The following is a 17010-nucleotide window of genomic DNA, read 5'->3' on the forward strand; positions in this document are numbered from 1 at the left end:
TGCATTACTTTACACAAATAATGAGTATAACAAACATTTACAGGCATTTCGATGATACCACAAAGTAAACTGTTATTAACATAAAACATGTAAGCCAGAAAAAATAGTATTTTGACACATCGTCCCTCGTACGTCTGGTGCATATTCCTTTAGGTCCCTAATGCTAATCGCCGTTTAACACCCATTTTATTTCTATTTCTACATCAGTTAACGTTAAGGCAGATTTACAGAACAATTATACATTTCTCATGCTTCGATTTGACCACGCCTTTCAGTTACATCTCATGCATGCGGCGGTGTGTGCGAAAGAACGAGAGGATGGAGATGACATGAGGATCTCTAAAATGCCCCTTTGCTATTAGCAAACAAATGATTCACTTCATTCAGTATTAAGACATATGATTCAGTGATACATATGTCACTGGTGGGATTATTTCAGTATGGCAGTTGTAAGTCTGACGGATCCGCTTTGCAAACCTTGTTCATACAACTCCCATTTCAAAGGTAACGATGATCTCTTCGGTAATCACTTCATTTTTATAAAATGCATGTAATTAACTAAAGATTGCATGCTTTTTTTCTCATGGTGAATGTTTATAGTTGAGGTTTATGTGAGGAAGCCATTGATGCCCATCCACCTGAGCAAGGAGCAGGTTGCTCTGGAGATGTTGTGTCTCTGCAGCCAGCTGGACCTTTTGATAAGAGCTCAGGTCCATCAGGTGAGACACATTTACTAAAATGATGCAGCCATACAGGGGGGTTCAAATGTTTGAGACTACTAGTAGACACAACTATGCATTTTTTAATTTATAATAATCCTAGGAATTGTGTGGTTGTATTTCTTAAAATGAAGCAAGGAGACTTTTGCTCAGTAAAGGGCTTATTTGATGTCAATGTGAAATACTGTATAATCTTAAATATTTCTTTTGGATAATTTAGGTACCCTTTCTGTTTATAGCCACGTTAAGATTTTATTGTGATTTAAAATAAAATGTTTTGCCTCACAGCAAGAAGGACCCCGGTTTTTACCATATTGTGCTTTTGCAGGTTTTTAATCTATTTCTTTAGTTACAGGAGCAGGAGACAAACCCAGAGGAAACTGAATATTTTCAACATCATGGTAAACCTGTTACAATTTAACACTGAAAGAATAATTTTGACCTGAAAGCGATTAGTAATAAAATAGCAGTGTGCAACATGTTTATAACCACCTAATTTTGCTTTGTCAAAAGGGGCTGAGATAATATATCAGATGAACCAGTGCCTTAAACATCTTTCAAAACCAGCTATTCAACTTGAGGTAACTAAATTTAAATTGAACCGTTCCTCAGTTCCTGTTAGAATATTGGGTGATATATTCTTTTTTTTTTAATCATTTATTTAGGACTATTTGGATGATGTAGGGTTGTCCACCCTCTTTCCACGAGTGGAAGTTTATATCATACATGGCAGCCCTATTGATATGTTGGAAAGACCGCCTTCAGATGGTAAGAAATAGAAATAAGTGGGGTCATAATTTTATTTATTTCCCTCTGGGATTGTCTCATGCTATTCAGGTGCAAAGTACCTGCCTGGGAAATATATTGTGTCTTATATAGGCAAAAATGATTAGCTAGAAAAATTTCCCACCTTGTAATGCATGTCTAAATAAAACATAATAAAAAAGGTTAAATTTTAATGGCCACACAGAAATATTTATATTTTAAAGAGCCAGTAAGATGCCAATTTTAAGCGTCCTATCACTGTTTATAAGTCCCGGACAATGGGTTTAAATGCATGCACGGTCAAAAAACACTGTAATTTTCTCAAAATATAATTTAAAATTTCCCCATTTCTCATAGATCCCCAAACGATTCGTGTGAAGCCGTTCAACAACTCAGTCTGCCTAAACCCCACCTTTCAGTTGCCTACTCTGCTCTGAATGGTCAACTGACAGAGTCTCCGCACAGACCACAGATCAGTGGCACAGACCAACAATAGTGCAACATGTATTGACCTAGTTTGATTTACTGAGAAGACATAATCGACATCCATACGCATCATTCATCATTAATCAATAAAAACACTTGCTAATGTGACTCTCTGACAGTATATTAAGAGTTTAAAAAACAACATCAATACACAACATTCATCATTAGTCCAGGTTATAAAAACAACGACAGACATTAACATTTTTACACTCATTTAAGCAAGTATGTAACTATAATCATACTTACAGGTTGTGGTTAGGAGACGCATGTTGTTCCAAATAAAGTAGGTACTGAACCATCTTTCATTGCCAAAGTCTAGTAAATCCCTCCGTGAAAAAGTAATTTTAACCACTGATTCTTCACAGCCAAACGTCTAGTAAATTCCTCTGTGAAAAAGTATTTTTACCACTGATTCTTCACAGCCAAACGTCTAGTAAATCCCTCCTTGAAAAAGTAATTTTTACCACTGATTCTTCACAGCCAAACGTTTAGTATATCCCTCCTTAAAAAAGTAATTTTAACCACAGATTCTTCATATATCTTCATCCTTTGGTGGTGAAAACAACACAAACTGAAAACACAGCGTGATATGATGTTAATAGCTGTGGGCAGGTCATAGTTTTTGTTTCTCCCGTGGGCAAGGCTGTAGGCGGAGATTTTTATGCAAAGTGTTGGTATTACGTGGATAAAGTCAGGCAGGAGATTCAATTCATATGACGACTCATTTCAGCGATTCAGAGTCGACTCCCTACTTTAAAAGCTAATAATTTATTAATCGTGCACTTTTTGGTTGAACTACTTTACACATTGTTTACATTGATGGCAGCTACATGATACACTGCAATACAGATCATTTTCGATTTTGGGTCTGTGTGGCTCTTTAAACATGGAAAGTATACATTTAATTTCACGTACACATTTATTTAATGACACATAGCTTATTGATGATTGATTTGGTTTGGAAATCATTTATTCCAGCATATTTTCCTCACATTGGGAAACTGAACCAGCTGCTGGTTCTCAGTCAGCAGTTGGATGAAGATGTGAAGCATCTGGGCAGTCATAAATACATAGCTCATCAGCTGTCAGCAATTTATGTGAGTTTGTTTCATATTATTTATGTGGTCTGTACAGTATATGCGAAGCACAGAAGTTTAAATCTGTTTAATTGTTTTTTTTTAAGTTAAATCACTGGTTTTATTTAGTTCAATAAATTATTACACTGATATGATTATGTGGAAAGAAAATCTATGAGGTTTGGTAGTCATTACGCTTTTTTGCATCTTCTACAGCAAGTGCTAAACTCGATCAAAAACATTTTGCCATTATGCACCATAAGAAAGGATATTGAGGCCAACTTCAAACAACTGAAGATGTCTCTTTTGACAGAAGAGGGGTCCAAGCTGGAGCCTCAGTTACCAGCACAATATGTTAGCTGGTGAGTGTGGTTTTGTTTAGTCTATTTGTTAAAATCAAAATGAAATCATCCAGATAATAAATGATGCTTATTTTTACAGGGTGTCTGATTTGACACACAACTTAATATCGACGGTGTTGTCGCTCTCAGATGAACTTACAGGAGACCTTACCCCAGTTATGGAATTCATCTCTAACATTTCCTCATAGCAGAATTTATAGTGACTAAATGAAATAATGAGAAATTGTCTGAATTAGTAAATCTCTTAAAAAATGTTAAAGAGACATTTTAATGTCATTCAATTTGCTCAGTTGCACAGGTATGATGCAAATATATTAAAAAAACCTTGTTTACTACTAGGTTATGATACTGTAGTAAAAATTAAAATGTTTACAATCTGAGTAGGACTACTTAGTCATACAATATTTTAATTGTGTTCTACCTATTACAGATATATAGTTTAAGTAGTGTTGGCTCGTGTCTGAACATTCAGACATATTTTTTTCTTGAAAATTGTGCAATAATGTTTTAATGCATTAGTTGAACTGCACATTCTTCCTGTTCGGTTCATAATGGTGCTAACATTGGTCATCAGCCTTTTACTGTAAACGTGGATTACAGTTACAATTGTGTACCTCTTGTAATGATGTAATGTATTATTTAATCGTGTTCTGAAATAAAAACGTGATTTGTCAAATGAGAACTTCATTTAATATATTTAATATAACTGTAAAAACATTATGGTACTATTCTGTAAAGTAAATTTAAAGTGTCATTTGTCACTTTTTGAATTCTTTTAAAGGGGACATATCATGAAAATCTGACTTTTTTATGTTTAAGTGCTATAATTGGGTCCCCGGTGCTTCTATCAACCTAGAAAATGTGAAAAAGAAGAACCCAGTAACTTAGTTTTGGTAAACCATTCTCTGCAAGCATGTGAAAAAATAGCTCATTGGAATTTTGCTCCCCTTGTGATGTCAGAAGGGGATAATACCGCCCCTTAACCTGCACTATCCAACCACGCACTGCCATTTAGTACAATCAGCTCATTTGCATTTAAAAGGACACATTTTTGCTTAAATCTACAAAGTGGCAATTTTAACATGTTATAATAAATTATCTATATGGTATTTTAAGCTAGAACTTTACATACGTACTCTGGGGATACCAAAGGTTTATTTTACATCCGGTAAGTCTTGTGAAATGTCCCCTTTAAAGTCTCATCTACGGCACAATGGCACTATAAATGTAGTTTATTGTTATTCTAATGAAACTAGTGTAACTGCTCCAGTTATGTAAAGTATCCCTCCTCTTGGTGACGTCAGACGTACAGCGCGCTCTCGTTTTCGTGCACGCGGGTATGTTGAACTGAACAGGGAGTCGACAAATCTATACGTGCAGTTACATACATTCACCAATCCAGATGCGGATTGTCACTGGTAAAAATTTAAAAGCAGCGATTGCATTTGTGCATACTTGTTATATATCGTATAAAAGACAGTCTTTAATAAAACATAGAGAATTCAGTATAGAGAATGAATATCCTGATTGTCATATGCTTGTTGAGGTAAATAATATACAGTATCACTGACCCGAGTTGTGTTTTTAACGCGTATAGTATCGTTAATGTTGTCCTCACGCAACTCAATGAAACTGTGGGTAGTACTATTGTTTCAAAATGACTGTAACAGAGAAAAGACCGATTATTATTGACACTCGAAATGGCCAATCATGTGCTTGGTTTTGTTTTTGACGTGCATCTAAGCCAATGGCATCAAAGATGGATGTGTTTCCTGAGTTTATTTTCATGTGGATGTCCTCCATGCTCCATTCAACTGAAGTGGATCGTTTTGATATAAATATTTTGCCAAGTAGGTTTATATTTGAGGTAATAAGAGTCTTATTTTGTTACAGTACACTGAAATTCATATCATCAGGAAGTATTCTGTGTGCACTTTGTTATTATTATTATTTTTTGCACTTTGTTATTATCAACCCATAAAGGTGCAAAGCACCTTTTGTCAACACATATAAGTGTGCAAACATTTTTATGTAAGCTTTGTAAATATAGCCTACTTTTATGCACCTGGCCTTATAAGGTGCTTGTTGTTTACATTTGCTCACCCAGAAATATAAACTTTTATTTTAATTTTTATAGATTTGTTTTTTTTATTTTTGGGAGAACCATCCCTTTTATAATAACACGAACATTCAAGCACACCTGTCACATTTATATTACATAATCTGTTTTGTTATCCAGATGAGCATCAGTCCCTAATCCAACTATGATCTGAGAGATGATAGCAGAACCAACTTTACTGTCCAGATCGGTGCAAAAGTAAAAATTTAAAATCTAAATTTAAATACTCTTTAATTATTCATATATTATATATATGTATATTATATGTACAGAAAAACAATTGCTTGTGTATCCTGTTTTCAGGGAGAATTCAGTAGTCGATGCCTCTTCCTGTCTATCAGTACATCACGCCTCGAGTGAGAGGAATGAAAACAGACAGAAGACTGTGGTAGGCTAGATTACATCTTATATAACTCCACTATAGAGACACTTACCTTCGAGCTGTTGGTTATTTTTTTAAATATGTATTATGTGTATTCTTGTATTAATTTCAGTGCATGTCTTGTATGTATATATTATTTATACTGTATGTTAAGTGTGTTTGTCTTGTGTAGAGAGCAAAGAGAAAAGCCCGGGAATGCTCGGAGAATGCTAAACGTAAGCGTTCAAAGAGCAGTAATGGGAGTCTGGGAAGAGCAGAGAACAATCAGCTCAAAAATGGAGATGTGGAAGCTGTCACCTTGTTTGAGGTGGTCAGCATGGGCAGGAGTGCCATGCAGGTACATCTTGTTAAAACATATCTTATTTTGCCCTACTATGAATAACTAGTTGGCATTTTACAAAGTTTTTTTTGTTATTTATACAATGCTTATATATGACTAAATAATGGTTTGTTTTGTGAAAGGCTGTGATGGATGAGTGGATTGATGATTATACTGCGGACAGAGACACGGCACTGCTGGATCTCATAAGCTTTTTTATCCAGTGTTGTGGATGCAAAGGTAAATTTTATATTATCTGTACTTCCTGGCATAATCGTTTGCATGATTTAAATTTATTTCTGCTTTGTGTTACTTTTGTGTTTAATTACAGTACACATACATTTTTTTATCTGTACACCTTGTGTATCATTTATTGTATATGATTATATATATAATTGATAGGTGTAGATGATATTGTAGTTAATGATCCTGTTTGTACTTTTGTAGGGATGGTAACAGCAGAGATGTTTCAGAGCAAACAGCGTACTGACGTCATGAGTAAAATGGTGGAAGATCTGGATGAGGTATCTTATGTAAAGTGTACACTTACCTAAAGGATTATTAGGAACACCTGTTCAATTTCTCATTAATGCAATTATCTAATCAACCACATGGCAGTTGCTTTAATGCATTTAGGGGTGTGGTCCTGGTCAAGACAATCTCCTGAACTCCAAACTGAATGTCAGAATGGCAAAGAAAGGTGATTTAAGCAATTTTTGAGCGTGGCATGGTTGTTGGTGCCAGACGGGCCGGTCTGAGTATTTCACAATCTGCTCAGTTACTGGGATTTTCACACACAACCATTTCTAAAGTTTACAAAGAATGGCGTGAAAAGGGAAAACATCCAGTATGCGGCAGTCCTGTGGGCGAAAATGCCTTGTTGATGCTAGAGGTCAGAGGAGAATTGGCCGACTATTCAAGCTGATAGAAGAGCAACTTTGACTGAAATAACCACTCGTTACAACCGAGGTATGCAGCAAAGCATTTGTAAAGCCACAACACGCACAACATTAAGGCGGATGGGCTACAACAGCAGAAGACCCCACCGGGAATCAACAATCATCTCCACTACAACTAGGAAAAAGAGGCTAAAATTTGCACAAGCTCACCAAAATTGGACAGTTGAAGACTGAAAAAATTTTGCCTGGTCTGATGAGTCTCGATTTCTGTTGAGGCATTTAGATGGTAGAGTCAGAATTTGCCGTAAACAGAATGAGAACATGGATCCATCATGCCTTGTTACCACTGTGCAGGCTGCTGGTGGTGGTGTAATGGTGTGGGAAATGTTTTCTTGGCACACTTTAGGTCCCTTAGTGCCAATTGGGCATCATTTAAATGCCACGGCCTACCTAAACATTTGTTTCTGACCATGCCATTCCTTTATGACTACCATGTACCGTGTCACAAAACTCGAATCATTTCAAATTGGTTTCTTGAACATGACAATGAGTTCACAGTACTAAAATGGCCCCCACAGTCACCAGATCTCCACACATTAGAGCATCTTTGGGATGTGGTGGAACGGGAGCTTTGTGTCCTGGATGTGCATCCCACAAATCTCCATCAACTGTAAGATGCTATCCTATCAATATGGGCCAACATTTCTAAAGAATGCTTTCAGCACCTTGTTGAATCAATGCCACATAGAATTAAGGCAGTTCTGAAGGCGAATGGGGGTCAAACACAGTATTAGTATGGTGTTCCTAATAATCCTTTAGGTGAGTGTATATAATGAAGTATTTTCCATGTTCCTTGTTTTATCATTCATTTGCCTGTTTTGTTTGAAATTGCAGGGCACAGGTTTACAATACAAGAAGTTTCTTGCATTTCCGTGGATTTTAACTGTCACATGGCCTCTTGACATTGTATGGTTCAGTTTATTTTCCTTCCTCTTTTATTAAATAGAAGCCATAATGATGATTTATTTAATAAAAGAAAACATTAATCCTTTCTTCACCCACCTCAGGACAGTGGCGAGTATCCGCTCATCATGTCTGGCCTGTATTGGAAAAGGTTTCGTTCGCATTTCTGTGATTTCGTATCGGTGCTAGTGGCCCAGTGTCAGAACTGTGTAATCTTTGACGGCTACCTCCTAAACACACTCATCTCACTTCTGACAGAGCTCTCTGATTCCAGAGTTCGTGCTTTTAGACACACCTGTACACTGGCAGGTAAGTTAGTTTACTTTGAATATTACTTCCCCTTGACTTGAAGTGCACACATTCTGAAGAGTGCATATGATGTTGTTTGTCTCTGCAGCGGTTAAACTGCTTAGCGCTCTGGTTAATGTGGCTCTTAGCCTCAGCGTCGGCATTGATAACAGTCAGCGGCTGTATGAGGTTGAGGTGGCCAAAGCGTCCAGCAAACGGGCTTCTCCAAGGTTGGATAGGATCCAGAGGAAGATCAATGAGGTTAGACTGTAACAGCATGTCAGATGCCAAATTTGGGTAAAAATTATATTTGGTAATAAATAATTATTTGTATTGTATGAAGAGTAGACTGACGCAACCTGCAAATCTCTTTTAACATGATTCGTTTATCTAAAAGAGCTAAATTGTTTTGTATTTAGTATTGATACACTTATGTGTCCCTGCCTGTGAAAACCCATGCTAAAGTCAATTTTGGGATTTACTGTTTCATAAATAAAATTATCCTACATAATGTAAAATATAGCCTTCATACCTTTAATATTGACTGAGTAAGGTCATGTCAGGTCATTCCAGATTGGAATGAATGTAAAACCAATTATTGAAATTAGAGTGTCGATACCGATAGCCGATTATTCAGGCTGATTTTGGCCGATACTGATAGTTTGGTGGTTATATTAACTTGCATGAATAAATTTTGAAAATTACATTTTCTGAATGTAATTCATTCATATAATGACCGATAGCCAATAGTGTTACAGAATTGCTTTTATTGACCGAAACCATTAATCGGCTGATATACTGTATCGGTGCAACTCTAATTGAAATCAAACTTTTATACTCCTAATCTCAGAACTGGATTAACAGACTTTAGCCTGAATCTCACAGACATGGACACATATAAGGAATTTCTTAAATGAAACTAATAAATGAATTCACTTATCAGCTACAGGACAAGAAATTTGAAATAGAGAACATGATGGATGCCATTTTTAAAGGCGTTTTCCTGAAGAGATACAGGTAATCATATAAACCATAGCCATAGGGTTTGCTTCTTCAACAACAAAGTACATGGGTCAGTGACAAAAGTGGTTTATTTTAATGCACATAGTATATTTATGTTGATTGTTTGCAATAGAAAATTACATTTGCACAATTTTTATGAAAGGAAAGACTGAATGGACCTGAAAATGTCAAATGGTGTAACCACCAATTGCACCAAAAAAGAATGATAATATTAAATATTTTTTGCACCTTGATGGCATGTAAGCATAATCATCATAAAAAAAATATTTATAATTAGTTATTTCTAAATGTAAATTATAATGCGTTTTTGTAATATTTGTCCTGACATATGCTGAAAACAGCTCTGTTTTCTTAATAATCTTTGACAAATGATGTAAAAATGTATGTAAAAATCACATTACACTAAACTAGATGATTTTATTCCACATTTTTTAATGAATATATTTATATTTTCATTTAAAATATACTAGTTAGACCAATTGACACAGACCGGTTAAACCACAATTTATTTTTAAATTGTAACCCTTTTACATGTAATTGAATTATACGGACACAAAATAATTAACGTCACGTCATTGACCGTCATACCATCATCACTGTTTGATGAATTTCAGAGATGTGATTCCTGAGATCAGGGCCATCTGTATGGAGGAACTGACTGTGTGGATGAAGCTGTACAGTTCAGTGTTTCTGAATGACAGCTACCTGAAGTATGTGGGATGGATGATGCATGACAAGGTTGGTCATCATCAGTATACTAGTTATTAAAGGTTTGATCTGATCTTTGACTTGGGAGGGGGAACATTTATTAGATATTCAATTGTCCTTGTTCTTTGTTGCTGTACCTAATAGACACACAAGTCAGTAGTTTGACCTTCTGGTAGAAATGTTGTGGACTTGATGCTTTTCCGCATCAACAGAGAGTTGAAGTTAACTTTGCTTTCCATTGTTCATTTATTCCACAGCAACCTGATGTGCGTCTAAAATGTGTACTGGGTTTACAGGGACTTTATCAGGATCAAATAAGTTCCAAAATGGACCTCTTCACAGTCAGGTTTAAGGTAACAACTCATATTCATATTCTCACATGTATGCTTGTCACATACATCTTGTTACAAAGTTTCCAGAGTCTGTTTACACTAAGAGCAAAAATGTGGAGTGTCACATTTCCTTATCAGACAATCCGAATAAAATGTCCCAATTTAACCCAACTGTTGAGTTTGTCCATATCTGACCCGGACATGGGTTGAAACAACCTACCATGAGTGCAGTGATGATAGTTTATAATGATGGCTTGAGGTGATTTATAATAGTTTTTTGTGGAAAAGTGCAAAACGTTTATGGAATAAGAACGGTTATTGGTTGTGAGTTTGTCCTCTGTCTTTCTGTTTTTGCCCAAACTTCTTGGAGCTTTCTTGGCAGCATTTACAGTAAGTTCAGGTTGAGTGAATTTACAAGTGGGAGCAGGAGGGCATGATTGATGATTGACAGGCTGAAAAGCCCCTAAGGTTTGCCTTGGGCTCAGTATCCCCACACTATCCTGATAGCTTCCCACAGGACCCCACCTTCACCATATTCCTCACACCTTCCAGTAAACACAATTTAAAGAGCTATTTAGGTGCTACGGTGGGTCTCTAACCTACAAGTCATTTTGTGTGTTTTGAGATCAGATTGCTCTCACAGCGGGTAGTTAAAGTGTTTATATGAATGATTAAATGCTCTTTTTGTTTAAGGAGAGAATAATCTCTATGACGCTGGACAAAGACCATGAAGTGGCGATACAGGCCGTGAGATTGCTGATGGTCATGTCCCAGTGAGTATTTGAAGAGTTTGGTTCCAAAACGCAATAAATCTATTTTGACTAATTTGGGTAAAAATGTGTTTTCTATACCAAGAAAGTTATAAGATGAAAAACACTATTTTCTGTTACATAGCATCTTTAGGTTATAATAACATACAAAATTCAAACCCATAATTTAATTTTCAAAGATGTATTATAAAAACTGATTATTTTTTCCGCAAAATGCAATAAATCCATGACAGGCTTTTTTCAAAATGCTATAAATCTATTGAATCAATATATAAATGTGCATTCATCTTTGACATGTTATATTCATTTAGTTGACTAGTGGTATACACTGATTAAAAATCAAAACATTAATGGCATTAATCAAAACACTTACTTTGTCATAAGAACACCGTCAATTACTTTTTTGACAACGATCAGCTGTAAAATGTTTTGGTCCTGCTCGATTTTCGTTGACTTTGATTAAAATAGTGATAAGTTTTTTATAAGATCACCTGGGGTCAATGTGTTAGCATGACAGAAGCTTGATGCTGTCGTGTGAGAACAAGCAACACCCCGCATTTTTCCTTCGCCCGAGTGCCACCACAGGTTTATCAATGCCATAAAAAATATTTTGTTTTTGTTTGTTTGTTGATCACGAAGTACAAATTAGATGAGGATTCTGTGTGTATTCAACGCGCTGCCATAATTGTTGTTCGCTGTGATTTGTTGAGCGGATTTATTGCATTCTGCAGAGAAAGAGGACTGGCGTTTATCGCGTTTTGGGAATAAAGGAAGAAAAGATTACAGAATAACAAGGCGAATATCGGATTTTGTGTTAAATTAAGAATTAACTTTTTAATACTGACTTAATACAATACTGATTTTGGTGGTAGCTTTTTTTAAATGCCGTTTATCGCGTTTTGGAACCAAATTCTTTATTTCTTCTCTTTATGCTGTTTGTTGCTTAAAGTACTGTATGACACATACAGTATATGTGACAATCTGTAATCAGGCCTGCCTAATGCATTCCGGCACCTGCATATACGACAGTCAATGTAATGAACCAGAAATAATTTATTATCATTTTATGTATAAATAAGATGCTAGGCTTTTTGTCTGTAATGTATTCAGGTTACTCATTTCACTGTTATTTTTATGTTTGTTAGATCTTGTGAGGATGTTTTAGGTCCTGATGACTATAAGAACATCTTCCAACTTGTGTACTGCTCCCATAGACCTCTTGCTGCCACTGCTGGTGAATTCCTCTACAACAGGTTTGCGTTGACTGTTGACTTGTGTCTATATTCAATATTGTGATATAGACGGTTTCATTGGAAGCACGTGATACACATAGATATCATATAGAAGACTAGATGCCCTATTGGCCGCTGGGGACTGAGAAATACGGCGGCCATCTTAAACCGGTCGTACTCCTAGTTTCGTTGCATGGCAGCAGATAAGATGCCAGAGCACTGTGGAGCATTTTCCTGCTCTAATCGGCGGACGATCGCAAATAGAGCCCGGAGGATTATTTTCACAAGTACTTTTTAACATTGCGGTACTATTGGATGTATTTTGTGAATAGAATATTAACAGAAAATTGAGAAAGAGCCAGGATTATTGATTTTACTGTACTGAAATCGTAGCAAGCTAACGTTCCCTAGGCTTACTGCACCAGCCGCTGTTCACACTGCAAGGAGAGGTGGGGTAAAGTAAAGTAATAATTACAAGAGTGTATCTGTTGTGAGTATTGTGTGTAAGGCGCTATATAAATGTGTATTATTAGTATTATTATTATAAGGTGCTGTGAGCTGCGTGATCCGCCGAGCTTTTAAAAGCTAAGATGTCAACAGGAACAGAGGATGTTTTCCTTCGTAGGGAGGACATTGAGGAGACTCGGTTTGGAATCGACAACTATCAGTCTGACTCGTTGTCACTGGTTGTGTCTGTGTTTTTAAAGATAAGGCTCCACCATGTTGCCAAACTCACCTCTCTTGAACTACAGAAAGGGAGCACGGGAAAGAAGCTCTGGAAAACAGTCCTCTTTCAGGGGTGTGTGTGCGTGCGTGCGTGCGTGTGGGGGGAGGGGGGTTTACAAGTCATTTTAAATTGTTTCTTCACCTTATTAAAAAGTCTTATTTTGGTATTGTTTTGGTAATAATAGTTTATCTTTAAATGTAATACTGTGATTGTAGCAATTACTGTAACATGAATAATTGATACTCTCACATGCCTAGTTGGTTACATGTGGTGGACTGTCTATGCATGGTATTATAATGTGAGTTTGTGGATGCTAACATGGTGCTGTATCTTGACTTTAGGCTTCTCAGCAACCCTGAAATTTCAAGGTCCATGGATGGATCCTCTGAACAGGATAGACACAGAGAGCTAATCTTAGCCAGAGTACGAGCCCTTATCCGCTTCCACACAGAGAGTCAGGTACAGTATGTGTTACACTGTACCTGTGCACTGTTTCCTTAAAAAAAAATATATATTATTTTGTAACTGTCTGGCGTTAGTGCACATGCTGACACATGCTTGCATGGACAACCCAAGTTCAAATAAAAAAACACATAGCATTTTAAACGTTGCAGTGCAATATATTATTTGCAACAATTATATGATGCATGTACACTTAAACCAACAATTAAAAAATCGTGCACAAGATGAAGCACCATAACCAACAATCATGTTTTTGTATATGATGATTGTGTTATAGCTGCATCAGCATGTGCTATACCTCGTGGACACTCTGTGGGACAGTGCAGGAGTTCTGCTGAAAGACTGGGCCGGTCTTACCTCACTACTCCTACCTCACTCTTCCTGTCAGGAACAAGGCTAGTACATACTTGTGTACACAATCTAGTTCAATTCAGTTCTAGTAGATATTTACTTTATTTAAAAAAAAAAACTATAAATTACATTATAATTTTGCTCAATGTTTATAATAGATTGTAAATGTATTTACTGTAGCTTTGAGCAGTGTGGAGGAGACCTTTGTGATTGAACTCTTGTTGGCATCAGTAAGACAGGCATCAGAGGGTCCTTCATTATCAGGGAGAGGTACAGGTAAAAAGGTAAGACTCTAGCGTACGTTTCATACATTTATCTGTTGTTTTCTTTCGATGGTGCTGTAATGCAACATTGCTGTCAGATGACCTAAAAATGTACACACTGGTATGTTGATTACATCACATTTATGCATTGGCGGATGCTTTTATCCGAAGCATGTGTGTCCTCTAAAAATCAAACCCTTGTGTTCAGTGCTAATGCAGTGCTCTACCTGTCGAGCGACAGCATGACTTGATTTCACCATCACTATATGTTTGTATGTTTTCAGGTCATGAGTGCTAAAGAGAAAAAAGTTCAAACTGATGACTGCGCAAAACTCACTGAACATTTTATTAAAGTGCTACCTGAGCTTTTATCTAAGGTAAAACCTATTGCCTGTTATTTTTCTCATGGAATGCTTCTTCATAAATTGCTCATAGCTGTCATGTGATGTCCTGTCTAGTACTCGGAGGATGTTGAAAAACTGACTTCCTTTTTAAGAATACCTCAGTATTTCCAGATGGACACCTGTAATCATGACAACACACAGGTAAGCTCATGTATGGCTACTTCAGTAAATAAAAAATTGTTAAAGGACCAGTTCTTTCTGTGTTTTTGAAGCTTTGATTGTGTTTACAGTGCGCAATATAACATGTGTTCATGTTTCACATGTAAAAAAAAAACACATTATTTTTCACACAATTTACTTATCTGTATAGCGCTGTTTTCACTGTCCTCAAAACGGGCTGATGTCTTCCTTGTTCTATGAAGTCCCTCCTTCAGAAATACTTAATAAGTTCTGATTGTGTAGTTTGTTTAGTGTGTTGTGATTCGACAGCAGTTTAGCTTAGCAGAGCCGTTTGAGCTGACTGACGTATTCCTGTGGGCGGAGTTTAATCAAACATTCTTGCTTTGACGTCATTCAGAAGGGAAGTAGAGGGCTGTAGTCCAAACTGGCTGCTCGCTGTTGGCTTTGAAAGGGGAATTCTGTTAAAGAAAATATATCGCCTAGCAGTGAACTTTGAGCTTTATCATTTTGCAGGTATTATTTATGCTATTACAGCAGCATTACACACCAACTAAAGTTTGAAAAATGGGATCAGGAGAAACGTGACCTTTAAATGATCAGAATTCAGAATTAGATGATTCAGTCTGAGATCCTGTAATTGACCAAATACTCACATAGAAATGTTAATAATGCAGTTAAAATAGAAGTCTATAGGGCATTGGACTAATAAATGGCTAAAATGCACAGTATTTAAGTACATAGGACAGTAGTTCCAGAATTAAAAGGACAGGTTAGACCAGTAATTCCCAAACTGGGGGACGTGAGATGGTGCCAGGTGGGCCACAGTTTTATGACATTATATAAAAATACGTTCATTTATCATATTCAATAAATCATACTTCAATTCTGTCTAATTAAACCTTAGAAAAATATGACTACTAACCAACAATAGTACATTGTATCATTTAATATTTTTTGTAATTAGTTTGTGAAATAGTTTGTCATTTTTTTATATATGTCTTGAATTGTCTATGGGGGTGGGGTTTGATAGTATGTGCATGACAAAATGTTTAAGAAGCACTTTTTTATTTCTAAGATACACAAAAGAATCAGTATTTGCCCTTTAATAAGAGGATAAAATTCATTTTTTTACTCTTTAGCATGTCTTGTTTTATGTTTTATGTGAAAAAAGCCATAATTGTGCTACAAAGTGCTATAATTGAGTCCTCGGTGCTTCTATCAATCTAGAAAATGTAAAAAATAACAACCCAGTAACTTACTTTTGCTAAACCATTCTCTGCAAGCATGTGAAAAATAGGTATTTGAAATTTGGCTCCCCTTTTGATGTCAGAAGGGGATAGTAACGCCCCTTAATCTGCACTATCCAACTATGGCACTGCCATTTGGTGCCATTTACTTCACATACATACTTTTTTTATTCTTAAAAAAGTCTTTAGAAATATCCCCTTTAACACATTTGTCATATTAATTAAAAACATTTTAAATTAATTGAGTTAACTACGAAAAACTACAATATTCACATTCATTATTTTAATGTTTCAGCCTCAATTTTTAAATTCCACATACATCTTGTCAATAGACCCCTTCACGGTTCACGTCACAGGCTGTTCCCACTGCGCATGTCGGGGTCAGAAAAGTCATTACAGCAGATTGAGTTGCGTATTATTTGGTATCGTCAAAAATGCCTACTTACGTCGTGGGCTGTGAAAATCGCACCGGGTCTTCCGTTAAGTTTTCGCGATTTATGCAGAATTTCAAAAACAAAAAAAATACAACATTTGCGCTGCAAGCAATTAACGTGCAGACTGGAACAATGCAGATATCAAAGAGGCTTGTGTTTGTAGTGCTCACTTCATTTGAGGCAAGTCATCATTTTTTAGCCCTGTTAGATTAAATTATAAAGCCTCGATTGTATAAACAGTTTGACCCCGTGCTGCGTGCGCACCCGATAGTCATTCAATGTTTACAAACCTTGAAGGGGTCTATAAAGTTAATCATTCATTCTGTCAGTTTTAATATGTCAGTGCATTGGTAGTCTGTGCAGGCCTTGCTGGCTGAACTGGAGACTGTGGTGGACAGACACACAGACGTAGAATTGCTGGAGACAGCTGCTCGTTCCTACCAGAACATCTGTGTTGTTCAGGATTCCCCCTGGTACTCTTCAGCCCGGTCCACCTTTGACCAGCTCATTCAGTGCTGGACACACACACTGGGAGCACGGCTAGAAGAATCACTAAATG

General features: G+C 36.5%; 2 protein-coding genes across 3 annotated transcripts in view; both read left to right on the forward strand.

Moving 5' to 3' along the window:
* The first annotated feature begins 183 nt into the window (after positions 1-183).
* On the forward strand, positions 184-4076 carry LOC129452582 (uncharacterized). 2 transcript variants are annotated; one of them, XM_055216567.2, is made up of 8 exons: positions 184-504; positions 601-719; positions 1075-1120; positions 1233-1300; positions 1385-1487; positions 2949-3067; positions 3263-3408; positions 3488-4076. In XM_055216567.2, exons 1-8 carry the CDS (start codon positions 441-443, stop codon positions 3594-3596), a joined length of 774 nt encoding a protein of 257 aa, XP_055072542.2. In that variant the 5' UTR covers positions 184-440; the 3' UTR covers positions 3597-4076. The 2 variants fall into 2 exon arrangements, with proteins under 2 accessions (XP_055072542.2, XP_055072541.2); XM_055216566.2 differs by having other exon boundaries at positions 187-504; positions 1069-1120.
* A 603-nt stretch (positions 4077-4679) lies between these two features.
* LOC129452147 (cohesin subunit SA-2) overlaps positions 4680-17010 on the forward strand; it is a 34045-nt gene continuing 21714 nt past the window's right edge. The window contains exons 1-20 of the mRNA XM_073855286.1: positions 4680-4826; positions 5648-5725; positions 5831-5915; positions 6082-6246; positions 6372-6468; positions 6676-6752; positions 8022-8093; positions 8195-8399; positions 8488-8639; positions 9322-9395; positions 10016-10139; positions 10367-10462; positions 11135-11214; positions 12357-12464; positions 13512-13629; positions 13910-14027; positions 14164-14267; positions 14531-14623; positions 14705-14791; positions 16806-17009. Of these exons, the coding sequence (XP_073711387.1) occupies positions 5685-5725; positions 5831-5915; positions 6082-6246; positions 6372-6468; positions 6676-6752; positions 8022-8093; positions 8195-8399; positions 8488-8639; positions 9322-9395; positions 10016-10139; positions 10367-10462; positions 11135-11214; positions 12357-12464; positions 13512-13629; positions 13910-14027; positions 14164-14267; positions 14531-14623; positions 14705-14791; positions 16806-17009 (2100 nt within the window). The 5' untranslated portion in view covers positions 4680-4826; positions 5648-5684. The remainder of the gene's footprint in view (positions 4827-5647; positions 5726-5830; positions 5916-6081; positions 6247-6371; positions 6469-6675; positions 6753-8021; positions 8094-8194; positions 8400-8487; positions 8640-9321; positions 9396-10015; positions 10140-10366; positions 10463-11134; positions 11215-12356; positions 12465-13511; positions 13630-13909; positions 14028-14163; positions 14268-14530; positions 14624-14704; positions 14792-16805; position 17010) is intronic.

The sequence above is a fragment of the Misgurnus anguillicaudatus genome, chromosome 17, assembly GCF_027580225.2.
Source record: "Misgurnus anguillicaudatus chromosome 17, ASM2758022v2, whole genome shotgun sequence".
In the NCBI taxonomy this organism is placed as follows: domain Eukaryota; kingdom Metazoa; phylum Chordata; class Actinopteri; order Cypriniformes; family Cobitidae; genus Misgurnus; species Misgurnus anguillicaudatus.

Bases quoted from the DNA above. Each gene is read 5' to 3' on its own strand.
- LOC129452582 (XM_055216566.2), top strand. From the start codon at position 441: ATGGCAGTTGTAAGTCTGACGGATCCGCTTTGCAAACCTTGTTCATAC. The intron at 1,301-1,384 runs GTAACTAAATTT...TCATTTATTTAG, and splicing joins AACCAGCTATTCAACTTGAG to GACTATTTGGATGATGTAGG. The intron at 3,409-3,487 runs GTGAGTGTGGTT...TTATTTTTACAG, and splicing joins CCAGCACAATATGTTAGCTG to GGTGTCTGATTTGACACACA.